General features: G+C 39.5%; 2 protein-coding genes across 2 annotated transcripts; one reads left to right on the top strand and one right to left on the bottom strand.

Annotated features, from left to right (window-relative positions):
• Positions 1-2,501: 2,501 nt before the first annotated feature.
• LOC112177338 lies at positions 2,502-4,130 on the top strand. Its single transcript, XM_024315637.2, has 3 exons — positions 2,502-3,239; positions 3,321-3,418; positions 3,511-4,130. Exons 1-3 carry the CDS (start codon positions 2,669-2,671, stop codon positions 3,673-3,675), a joined length of 834 nt encoding a protein of 277 aa, XP_024171405.1. The 5' UTR covers positions 2,502-2,668; the 3' UTR covers positions 3,676-4,130.
• Positions 4,131-4,429: 299 nt separating this feature from the next.
• LOC112179264 lies at positions 4,430-11,053 on the bottom strand. The gene is made up of 3 exons (XM_024317632.2): positions 10,732-11,053; positions 10,055-10,265; positions 4,430-9,342 (listed from the first exon to the last, which is right to left on the bottom strand). The coding sequence occupies exons 1-3, from the start codon at positions 10,897-10,899 to the stop codon at positions 4,619-4,621; spliced, it is 5,103 nt and encodes a 1,700-aa protein (XP_024173400.1). The 5' UTR covers positions 10,900-11,053; the 3' UTR covers positions 4,430-4,618.
• Positions 11,054-12,214: the final 1,161 nt, after the last annotated feature.

The following is a 12,214-nucleotide window of genomic DNA, read 5'->3' as shown; positions in this document are numbered from 1 at the left end:
TAACCGTCTAAGTGAATATTTGATCGGGATGGGATATGTAAACAATGAACTATGCCCATGCGTGTTTATTAAGAAAACAAGTTCTGGATTTGCAATTGTGGCTGTCTATGTCGATGACATGAATCTGATTGGTACTCCTGAAGAGATCAAAGAAACCGCAAAGCACCTGAAGTCTGAATTTGAGATGAAAGATCTTGGGAGAACGAATTACTGCCTTGGCCTGGAGCTCGAGCACCGTGCTGATGGCATTCTGCTTCATCAATCAAACTACATCCAGAAGATGTTAAGACGATTTAATGAGGATAAAGTAAAGCCCTCAAGCACTCCCATGGTTGTTCGAAGTCTAGATCCTAAGAGAGATCTGTTTCGTCCTGCAGATGATAACGAAGAGATATTGGCACCAGAAGTCCCATATCTAAGTGCAATAGGCGCATTATTGTACTTGGCTCAATGCACTAGACCAGACATTTCATTCTCTGTGAACTTGTTAGCTAGATATAGCTCTGCGCCAACACGCCGCCACTGGAATGGCATAAAAGACATTTTTCGCTACCTTAAAGGTACGACCGATATGGGCTTATTCTATCCCTATGCATCAAGAAATGGACCAAACCCCCTTGATCCTCAGAATGATGCTCGCCTTGTTGGATATGCTGATGCAGGCTATCTATCAGACCCACACAAGGCGCGTTCCCAAACTGGTTATGTCTTTACTATTGGGAATACTGCAATTTCTTGGAGGTCTACAAAACAGACTCTTGTTGCTACCTCTTCGAATCATGCTGAGATTCTAGCTCTTCACGAAGCAGTACGTGAATGTATATGGTTGAGAGCCATCACAAAGCATGTTCGAAGCACATGTGGACTGTATTCCACTACTGATGAACCAACCACTATCCACGAAGATAATGCTGCTTGTATTGAGCAAATGAAGACGGGTTTCATCAAAGGAGACAACACCAAACATATTGCACCGAAGTTCTTCTTCAATCAGCAGCAACAAGAGCATCAGAAGATTGAAGTCAAACAGATTCAATCTGAAGGCAATCGTGCAGACCTCTTTACCAAGTCACTACCAAAGTCTACATTCCAGAAGCATGTTCAAGGTATTGGTCTACGTAAACTATCTGAATTACCTAACATGTAATTTTCAGGGGGAGTCGAAATCAGGGGGAGTATCCTGAAGCATACCCACTTGACCATCGTGTACTCTTTTCGTCCTTCGTCCAGGGTTATTTTTTCCACTGGGTTTTGTTACCTGGCAAGGTTTTGACGAGGCACATCTCTGGCATGGTCACCCCACTTACTGCATCCTGAAGATGCTTTGATTTGACATATATGCATTTGCTCATCTTTTCCCTTCGACCACGGGTTTCTCCCACTGGGTTTACCGGGCAAGGTTTTGGTGTAGCAACTCTAATGCATACCTCTCGTAGACATACTATCTACTTATGATGCTGATAAGAAGACTTCACCTATCTCTGTTGTGATACGACTACTCCACATTCACGCGCGTTGTGCTCTTTTTCTCCTTCGACCAAGGTTGTTTTTCTCCCACAGGGTTTTTATTACTTGGCAAGGTTTTTGACGAGGCAACTTAGAAGCGCTCAGCCTAGGCAACACTATTGACATGAAATATCCAAGGGGGAGTGTTGTAAATAGTTATGGCTAATATCATGTAAATAGATGGAGAGTCATATATGCCTTTCACTATAGATTAGTGATTGATAGAATTGTGAATAGGAGTAATTGACGTTGCTATTAAACGTTGTCCATTTGCATACATCATGTACTCCTATATAAACCCCCTCATGGTGAGATGAATAGACACACCATATCTCCATGCGTCCAAACTCTCTCTTTTTCTGAAACACTTTTGCTTTCATTTTATAACAAAACTCTCCTCAATTTGGTTCGTGGATTAAAGGCTTGGAATTGGAAAAAGAATTATCTCAAACCAAAGCCATTTATTGAATCATTTCCATTCTGGAAACCAAACAGAGAAATAGGTGAATCACACCAAAAATAACTCTTAATTCTTAATACATTTCTTATCCAAATTTGAACTTTCATCTTTTTGAGTAATGCAGAACTCCAAACTCCAAAGGAATCACATTTTTGAACCACAATACGAGAGTACCGATTATATTTGGACGATATGAGTGAATACTATGCCTACTTCAATGTTCGACAAATGGCACGACTTGAGGGTTGTTCTGACTTTTGTTGAAGCTGACACAAATTGTTGTTAGCGATAAACAGGAGCTTACATACATTCCTCTCTTGACTTGCTCTTTCAAGTTTCAACAGCCGAAAAACATGTCTACAACTACAAAAATAGTTAAATTGTTCTGGTCATTACAGGCAGGACAACTGGAAAAACAACATTAAGTTGACAAATATAGGAGATTCATGGTTCGAGAATACTAGCTATTTGCTAAAATTAATCTTCCTAGATGTAAAATACAATTCAGCAAAACCTAATATGAAGTTATTACACTTGTTGTCTATCTGCCATAGATCATGAAGTTTATCCTAAAATTCAATAACTGCCTCTGACCCTTCTCTTTCAAATTCACCAGCCTAGCTCATAGTTTCTTTACCATTCTTCAGCATTCTCTTCCCTCACCATTGTGGCCTAAACCCATTGTTCTCCCCCCTCTCCAAAATGGGGGGCCAAAATTCAAAGCCCACCCCAGAAGCCGAAGCCATGCCTCCTAGAATACGTCCACTCCTACTGCGAAAGTATGAGGAGATCAGAAACCGGATAAGGTCAAGAAGACTAAGACCTGATGCTGCTCTCTCCAAGAAACAACTACTTAAGCCTGAGGATAATGAAGAGTTTCAGTCGTTACAACCTTCGCCTGAAAATAGTTTAGTATCTCCAAAGGTACAAACAATACCGGAGAAGAATAGTTCAAAAGTTGCACCAGTTTTGCTAGATCATAATGAGATTAAGGACCAAAAAAATAAGGAGGAAAATAAATTAGAGAACAGCATTGAAGAACATAAAGAGAAAGAAAGTGGGAAAGAGGCAAAGGTTGTGCCTGTGTACATAGGAGGGGTTTTTACACTGGAGCAAGCCGCAGATGGAGAGGAAGAGAATGAAGATCATGAAGATATGCGGAGTATCAACTACCAAATGTTTATGTGTCCTTCATCGCCAAGTTTCCGAGTTTATTGCCAAGAACCAATGGAATTTGAAAAGGAATTGGAAAAGGAAACTGACAAGGATGCAAGTAAGTAGTGTAGAAATTTGAGTGTAGATGTCTAGCTCATTATACGAACAGTTTGAAGTAATCCATGTACATATTATGCAGGTAAATATGACAAAACTTACAGCACAGTTGAGGATATCAACCACAAAAAAACGGATAGTACCGACAGCAGCGTTGATAGCATAGCTGATAAGAATGAAGTACATACCTCATTTTCTTTTTTTCTCATACATATAAAACGGAAAGGTTTGGGGGATTCTGTTCTCAATTTTTTTTCAATTTCATATATCAGGGCCAGGACACCAAAACACAGAAGAAAGCAAGGAGAAGAAGAATGAAAAATCCATTCCAAATGGGAGGACCAGCAGACTGTTCTGTAAAGAATCTGTTGAATGTTAGAGGTTGCACTGGCCACGACAGAGCCACCCTTCTTGCTGAGAAATCTGCAGCTACGTGATTATGATGGGAACAGTTAGCTTGAGAATTGAGATACATTGTTGACCCATTACCTGATAGCTTCAGCTTTTAGGAGTTTAGTGGTTGTCTAACATGGTATCACATCTCTGATTCCAAAAGTTCCTCGACTTAAAACCCCCCAACTTTGTCCCCCACTGGTCAACTTATCATGTTAACCTGAAGGGTGGGACTGCATGCATGGTTACTGTGCAGAATCGGGAGGTGCACAAAGAAAGGCGTTAGCATGAGTGCTGTTTAAGATGGAGGAACAAGAATAGCGATAGTATTCTCAGATTTCTCTTTCCATCTCTAGTGTTGTACTTTCTCTGCCATTTGGATTTTCTTTTCCTTTAAATTACGACTCATAAGTCGAGTCCTTTTGCAAAGGTAGGAAGTTTATCAGATAAAAAATGTGTCATAATGTAATCAGAAAATGCATTATGAATACATTTCACAGTTGACAAGCTCTTGGCTATATGATAAGACATATGCAGAAAAACAATGTTGAGTACAGGTAAGGCACAGAAATCTAATAATCCACTTTCGAAAATCAAACACAACAAATTATATGCACACAATGAGACCAAAAAAAGATACTAACAGACAATCCTAGATATATAGAAGAAATTTCTCTTCGCTGATCATTCCAAAACTAAATAGAACTTGTATATCACAAAAATGGCACTCATGAAATAGCAGAAAGCAATGTATAATGAAACATTCTAAGCAATTTACAAACTGATAAACAGAAAATTTAAGGGAAATATGATAAGAGCTGTAATATTTATTGATAGCACAAAAGAAAGCATTACATGTCCAGAACAACAAGAAAATTCAACAGAAAGAAAAGCCAACAACAAAAGCAAAATGAAACTTCCCACAAGGATATATAAACACCATCACAATCTATATAATTGTAACCACATAACTACCCACAAGGTTTGCTAGACAGTCTTGAGAAACTCCTCATCCTCCATAAAAGTTTGCAAATTCTTGGACTTCATCAAGAAATCAACTGCTTCCTCATTGAAGTCTAGCAAATAAGCCATCTTGATCAGCTCAGAGAGTGAATCTATATGATCAGTGCTCTCCCATAACACACTCTCAGATATCGCTTCGGAGAAAAAAGTAGCAAACTCAATGATACTCTTCTGCCCTCCAGACTTGTCCATTTTCTGAGTGAAGATCTTTGAATTTTCTCTATCAAACCGTATTTTTCGGCTTCCTCTCACATTCAAAACTTTCCCAGAAGATAAAGGTAGATTATAGCTTACAGAGATTGGTTCAGCTGTAACCACCACAGTAACATTCACAAGGAATTGAACAACTTCAAGCCTCTTCTCAGCTTCCATTTCCATGGGAGGAGCAGCAAGAAAACCAAGAATCAGCCTGAACAGCGCTTTCTTAATCAGCTTTTCCCTCGGCAAAGAGACTACTTCAACATCATCTGCAAGTGACGCCTCTTCCTTCTGTACAGATTCAGATATAGTGCGAACACCAATTCTTCGATAAATGTCAAGCAACTTGGATCTTGGAATGGAAGGCAAACTTGGCTGAGGGTACCAAACAAAAATAGACACAGGAGAAGACTGTTCAAATAGATACTTCAGTTGAAGGTCATCAGCAATGAAAACATCAGACTTGTTGCACAGCAAGATTCCTTCAGATCCAGAACTGACAGGTACTTTCACCAAGGCATCAGCAACAGTCTTTTCTGTCTTTGAATTCCAGTGCTTCGAGATATAACTCCAAAACTTGCAACAATCAGCATGCGACAATGCACTTCCAGAACTTTCCCAAACCTTCCAAACCTTCAAGTAATCATCAACTGAAGGATGAGATTTAACTCTAAACGCACTGGAGAAGAAAAATAGAAGTTTCTGTTCATAATGTTTCTCCAAAACAGTCAATTGTAAACCAAAGAGCCCATCCTTGTCATATATAACACAATCATCAGGACGAACCCACTCTCCTTTTGGAATCCAGATCCTTCGAGCAGCGTCAGTGTCTGGTTCCCACTTGAATGCACTCAAGTAATTATACAGCCGAACAAATGCTTCAATCTCATAATGAACATCAAGGTGGCTGGCAATCAGGGGACATCCTTTCTCAAATTCAACAATAACCCCCAATGCAGACAGCTCTTTTTTGTAAGATGCAATCTTAGTACCATAGAATTCTTCATCAATGAAAGGCCCATCAGTCCGCTTCAAATATAAGCCAAACTTGGAATCAAACAACAAAGACTCTTTGGGAGACCTATAACCAGCATGAGTCTTTATCCATGGTTGAGAAACTTTCTTCATGAAATCAGAATTATCAAGAAAGGCGTAACCTTTCTCCTGGAAAACTCGTATGTATTCCAGCAACGCAAGTGCATTTACAGGAAAAATACGGCTGACATCCCTAGGGAGATAAAGACCAGAAGCCACAAACTTAACTCCTTCCTTGTATTCGACGACAACCCCCAAGCTCTTCAGCTCTTTTCTGTACTCATGTATGCTCTTTCCATAGTAACTGTCAGAATCATCAATGAAAGGAAGCATAGTTATTGGGGATATAGATTCCCACTCGGTACTAAAGAGAATGCACTCCCTTGGACATCTGAAATCACCAAAACGACTACGCAACCACTTGACCTCACCAATGCAGCTCCTAAGATCAGTAGGAAATTTATATGGAGTCCCCTTCAGCGCTCTGTAACACAGAAGCAATGATGCAACATTTTCCTTGGTGATGGAAGCTGATGATGCATAGTGCCTGAAATATCGAGCAAATACTTTTGCAGCCCCTTCAAAATCAACCACCACACCAATTTTTTTCAGTTCATTTATGTACAGGAAAATGTTGCTCCCATAGAATTCATGATCAATCAAGGGAAGACCATCGACGACCTGAAGAATGCAACCCCATTCGTGATGAAACAAGAGACATTCCCCTGGACACTTGTAACCAATACTTGTCTTCAGGCACTTGGCTCCTTTCAATGCATTGACAAGTTTATCAGATGACTTGGATAGAGCCATACAGTTGAGCATTAAGATGACAACCTGAGGTGACCAATAAGTTATGGAAGATGGTGACTTCAGGTTGTCAATTATAAGTTGGTGGTTGAAGGAGATTACAACACCGAGCAACTCAAGTTCAGTTCTGAAATTACAGATTTCATCACCATAAAAGTCCTGATCAATGAAGGGAATGTTGCTAATTTTGGAGGCAACATTCCACTCCTTATCTGACAAAACAGATCCTACAGGAGACCTGTAACCAACGGCAGTCTTCAGCCAGTTCCCTTTCTTAATAGCAGAGATAAAATCGGCCGGAGGAAGAAGTTTGTCCCTTAAAAACCTGATGAAACGCAGAATGGAATGCACATTTCCTCTAGTTAAAGAGGATGAAGCTGCCAGAGACATGAAATGCTTCCCAATGAAGTCACATGCTTCGCTATATTCAAACATGACCCCAATTGTCTTTAGCTCCTCCTTGTATCCACTAATGCACTCACCATAAAAGCTCGTATCAATCAATGGAATGTCAACAGAGACGGATCCATTCTGCAAAGTATTTCCCCATGATGAGTTAAGCAGAAATGACTGGGATGGTGGCCTATAACCAGGAGAGCCATTCAAAGTAACTTTCAGCCAACTACCTTCCTTTATGCAAGCCAAGAACTTCTGAGGGATGACAACCCTTTTATAATTCAGTTGACGAATCCAATCCAAAAGCAAAAAGGCATTCTGCTTAGTTAGTGGTGCAGATACAGACGAGATACGATCACTTGGAGCAGAAATATGAGGGACATCCAAAGCAGCAGCATGTTCTATAAGGAACTCAAGAAGCTTCTTCTCCAGTGTATACTTACCAGCAAAATAGCCAGAATTCATATAATGCTCTCCTAATTCAACATAGCCTTCTTTTCTCCACAAATTAGAATCAGTCAATCCCGCCCATTTGCTTCCATTGGCAGGAACAATAACCCCTTTTCTACCCCTGATGATGTCCCCATAGCCATCCACTAGTGGCATAATTCCACATAAACGGTGAACTTCCCGACTTGAGATAAAATCATTATCAACCGAGTGATATAAGAAATGAACATATGCAATAACAAGCTTCCGCTCATTAAGAGAATTCTGAAGGAGATCAACTGCATATTGATTGACATCAACATCTACAACCTTAGCTTGATCAGCTAGCCATTTCTTCAATGTATCCTTCCCAGAGCATGTCCAGATGGCTTCCTGAGTGGCTTTTGGCATAAAGAGAAGACGAGTCACAGAATTAAATTCCCGGTTGCAATCAATCAGCCATGAAACACGAGAATATTTGCTCGATAAGCAAACTCTACATTCCCCTTTCTGGATTTGGCTTATGCTGCACAAAGATTCATTTCCAGAGTCTGCATATTTTATCAATGGTATGTTCTTCATGTTGGTGTGACCAAATTTAGAACCCCAATTTTCAGCGATAAACTGTAGAAGCTCTAAGTACAGATCTTCTGACACTCCACCAACAAGATTAGAAGTACCCTGTATGCATTTAACATACCAGTCATCATTCACTGGTTCAACTCCAAGGAAACTTAGTATAGGATCATATTCCTTGCTGTCAAAGGAATAAGACAGAACAAATCTTCCATGTGATGAGAGCTTAATCAAGCTTACAGTACCTTGAACCCTCGCCTTCCTCAAAATAGACCAAAAGGCAGGCATTAATCTTCCCACTTCACGAGGCTTGTGGAAGAACTTTTGCTCCATTTCGGGCTCAACTGGTATAATGTCTTCCTCAACCATCTTTGCTTTTATCGAATCCCTTACAGCATTTAATTCTTTACAGGAAGAAACCTGAACAGGCAAGAATCTGAACATAGGAGGCAAACTTGATGTTGGCGCACCTTCCACAGTTTTCACAAGAGAGTTAAAAGCATGGGAAAATGCGGTGGGCACACACTCAAGAATCCCTTGATTCCACTTGTTGTCAAGTAGGATTGTCTCTCTTGAAGATGCTAAAAGAAAATCCGCCTGTATTATGAAGGGAAAGTTGGTGACCATTTCTGTGGGAAGAAATGCATAAACACCAGGCGAAGAGTTCCTTGCTCTTTGAAGACGTTCTCCAATTGGAAATGCAAGAGAGATCACCCACTCATCCACCTCCATTCTCCTCTCAACTCTGAATTCCTGCCTGACAGGAAACTTTTGTTTCCACATGTAGTAGCTGCATTCTCCATTTCCACCATTTTCTTCCGCTGAAAGATGCAGAGTGTAGGATTGAGCATCGATGTTCTTCCTTTGCGCATGTTCAGTCTCACGTGCTATCTCAATTGCACTCACAGTGTTCTGCCTTGGGTCCTCTTTGTCTTCCCTAACAGAGAGCCGCCTAATCTTTGATAGGAACAAGAGAACTTCTGGATGAATGATCGAGAGTTGTTTCTTCACAGGTTCAACCTTGTCGGGCTTCAGAGGTAAGATCAGTGTTGTGGTAGGAAGGGCAGTAGCAGAACCATATATCTTTTCTATATCAGATAGAGTGGGATTCTGCTCAACCCATTCAGGTACGATGTAGCCAACATTGCAATGTGAACAAGGTTCTTCGCTGAACCTTATCTGATAACCATTACTAAATATGTAAGGCTGAGCAGTGATCAGAAACACACTCTTGAAGCCAATTCCTGTTTATTCACCAGAAATTTTACTGAATTAGCACAACAAAACTAAGCAAAAGAGAAGGAAGCAGATTATCTCATCTAGGTACATTACTCACTCTTATACCCACCCTATACTCTTATAGGCCTTCCAACTAACCAGTACTAGCAACAGGCGTCATATATTATTATGCAATCCAAATTTTTGTTTGTAGTTGCAATCCAACTACTCATTTTCCACCACCAAACAGGAGTGATTGAAACGTGAAATTACTGAAGTATTCGATCTTGGAGACAACTACATAATCAAGAATGGCTTATAATAAACATGCAAATATTGTAAAAGCAATAATATTACATGACTTCCATAAAAGTCATGCACAAGCTATAGAAAAATGGAAGCATAAAAGGTCACCAGTAAAATTTGGCCTGCATTTGAACCAAACAGATTCAACTTTGCAACATTATCTGGGTCATAGATTTCTTCTTTTCTTTTATTTTAATGGAATATGGACAAGAAGTTTGTATGTGAAGTTTTACAGTGATGTTTCTTTAGTCTAACCTCTGGATAGGTTTGTACGCATTTCATAATCAATGCTCTTGTGAATTGAGTTCAGCATATCAGAATATTAAGAGACCAAACTTTTTATGCATATCAATTATCAAGTCATTAGACGTAAATATCGATGAACTCATAATTTAGGGATAAATAGGCTAATTTCTAATACAAATAACTTGCCTTTCTCCCCAATATAACCACGCTTCCTGTTGCCTTTCTTGGTGGACCGTCCAACACTGCAAATGGAGTCAATATTTTTGGGAGAAAACCCCCTTTCATTATTGAAAACCAGCAATGTGGCTGGAGCCCCTGTAGCCGTTATATCGCGGTATGTAATCACAAACTCAAGGGATGGATCAACCCCCTCCGAGTACTCATTGTCTTCTGCATTCTGCAACGTAAGTGATTTAAACCATTATTTGGTATTGGAATCATTCATGCATGCATAGATGACTGTAAGTAACAAAAGGTAAACCTAAATCAAGTAACTGCATCCACTTGATCTATACCAAGTTACCATGGCTGATCAATTGAGGTTCACAGTCATTATTTTCAAAATCAAGCCCTTGCTTTAACCCAATGAACTAAGAAATTTAAATGCAATGTTGTATAGTACTGACCACTTATACATGTAAACAGGAGATGATCAAATAATTAGGCACAGACTATGAACATTCACTAGCACAACTTTATATGTTCCTTACTTTTCCTTAAAATTCATGTTCATCCATAAATTTGAAGTTACAACTTTATAACATTCTTTCAGAATTCAGAAGCAAATTGATAGTAAAGTGGTGAGCGTTCAGAGTTCAGACTAAACAAGAAGGAAGAAAGAAGCAATGTGGCTGAAAACTAACCTGAACGAGTTCCATGAAAAAGTGGACGTCTTTAGCGTAAAGCTCGCCGGAGAGGTTCTTGACGGCCTGGTGAAGATCCTCCGTTAAAGGGTTGAGCTTTTCTCCGATGGAGAACTTGGTCTTCCGTATATCTTCTATGTGTTCCCTTGGCGTCATCGTCGTCGCCATTTTCGTACGTTGGTAACACAAAAATGCTCAACCTTGGTTTTTGCAGAGAGAGAGAGAGAGAGAGAGAGAGTAGACAGAGTGGAGACCAAGACCAATACTAGGGAGGAGTGAGACTCATGATGGGTCACTACTCTCACTCTAACTCTAGTTCTATAACCAGCTCTGTTTCCAATATGGGTACAATAATAGCATGTATTACACATAAAACTCTCTCTCTTTTTTTTCTTTTTACTTTATAGGTATCTCAAGCTTTAATTCATAAAGCAAACGAGATTTCAAAACCTATATCTGAAAACAAACAAAAAAGACCTATATGTTGTAAATAATAATAACTATTCATGTAATAGGTATTGCTTATTGTATGCGATTGACAGACTCGTAATGTGCGATTAATTAGTATAGCTATTATGTATTGCCTTTTGTATATATGATGTAACTTTATATAAACCTCATGGTGAAATGAATACAACACAATAGATTTTTTCCAATTCTCTACAACATGTTATCAGCACAATACTCTAACCCAAGCCCTAGCCAGAAAAAAAAAAACCCCTTCCTGCAGCAGCCTCCTGTAGCACTTGCACACCAGTGTGCAGTCTACTACCCCTGCAGCATCGTTGCACACCTGCTGCCCATGCAGCATAGCAGCACGCTCGTTCCTGTGCAGATCAGCCTGTTTGTACGCCGTGAAACGTCTTGATCGGGACCTCAGATCAAAATCCTTCTTTCATCAAAGTTGTTCATCTATGCCTCTTCTATCTGACCTCCAAATTTCAGCTCTATTGGAGTCGTTTTGAGATCTGTACACCATTCAAAGTGGGAGCTGTTCAGAAGCGAATCTGCTCCGAATTTCAACAAGTAAGTTTTAAAGATTAAAGTTCCTGCTTTCGTGTCTTTTAAATTTCTTTATTTTCTGCAGGATTTTCCATATAACAAATGGTTTTGAGTATTTAACAAAGCGGAATTGTGGGGATTCACGCTTAACGAACCAAGAGTGTTCGTATGAACTAAGAGTGTTCATAATTAAACGAACTAAGAGCGTTCGTATGAACTAAGAGTGTTTATAATTCTTGGACTAAGAGCGTCCGTAAGCATCAAATTGTGACCATATTAAAACATTATTGTTTGGTCTAATCCAAAAGAGATTCTTGGAAATTGATTTCTTGGTAGCATAGCTCGGAAATCTTATTATTATTTTTAGTTTTCGTGGAAGTTTAGCTTCGAAACTAATATATCTTCTCTTCTTATTTTCAGGATGTCGAATAAATCTAGACTCAACTTTCCCATGCTTGACTCAATAGGCTCGGATTACCAC

This window comes from Rosa chinensis, chromosome 7 (assembly GCF_002994745.2).
Source record: "Rosa chinensis cultivar Old Blush chromosome 7, RchiOBHm-V2, whole genome shotgun sequence".
NCBI classification, from domain to species: domain Eukaryota; kingdom Viridiplantae; phylum Streptophyta; class Magnoliopsida; order Rosales; family Rosaceae; genus Rosa; species Rosa chinensis.
Note: the sequence above shows the minus strand (reverse complement) of the source record. Positions and strands in the feature narration are given on the sequence as shown.

Excerpts from the sequence above, each read along its gene's own strand:
- LOC112177338 (XM_024315637.2), top strand. The coding sequence starts at position 2,669 with ATGGGGGGCCAAAATTCAAAGCCCACCCCAGAAGCCGAAGCCATGCCT. Across the intron at positions 3,240-3,320 it reads GGAAACTGACAAGGATGCAA|GTAAATATGACAAAACTTAC; the intron begins GTAAGTAGTGTA and ends CATATTATGCAG. Across the intron at positions 3,419-3,510 it reads GCATAGCTGATAAGAATGAA|GGCCAGGACACCAAAACACA; the intron begins GTACATACCTCA and ends TTCATATATCAG.
- LOC112179264 (XM_024317632.2), bottom strand. The coding sequence starts at position 10,899 with ATGGCGACGACGATGACGCCAAGGGAACACATAGAAGATATACGGAAG. Across the intron at positions 10,266-10,731 it reads TTTTCATGGAACTCGTTCAG|AATGCAGAAGACAATGAGTA; the intron begins GTTAGTTTTCAG and ends CTTACGTTGCAG. Across the intron at positions 9,343-10,054 it reads TGGTTATATTGGGGAGAAAG|GAATTGGCTTCAAGAGTGTG; the intron begins GCAAGTTATTTG and ends GTGAATAAACAG.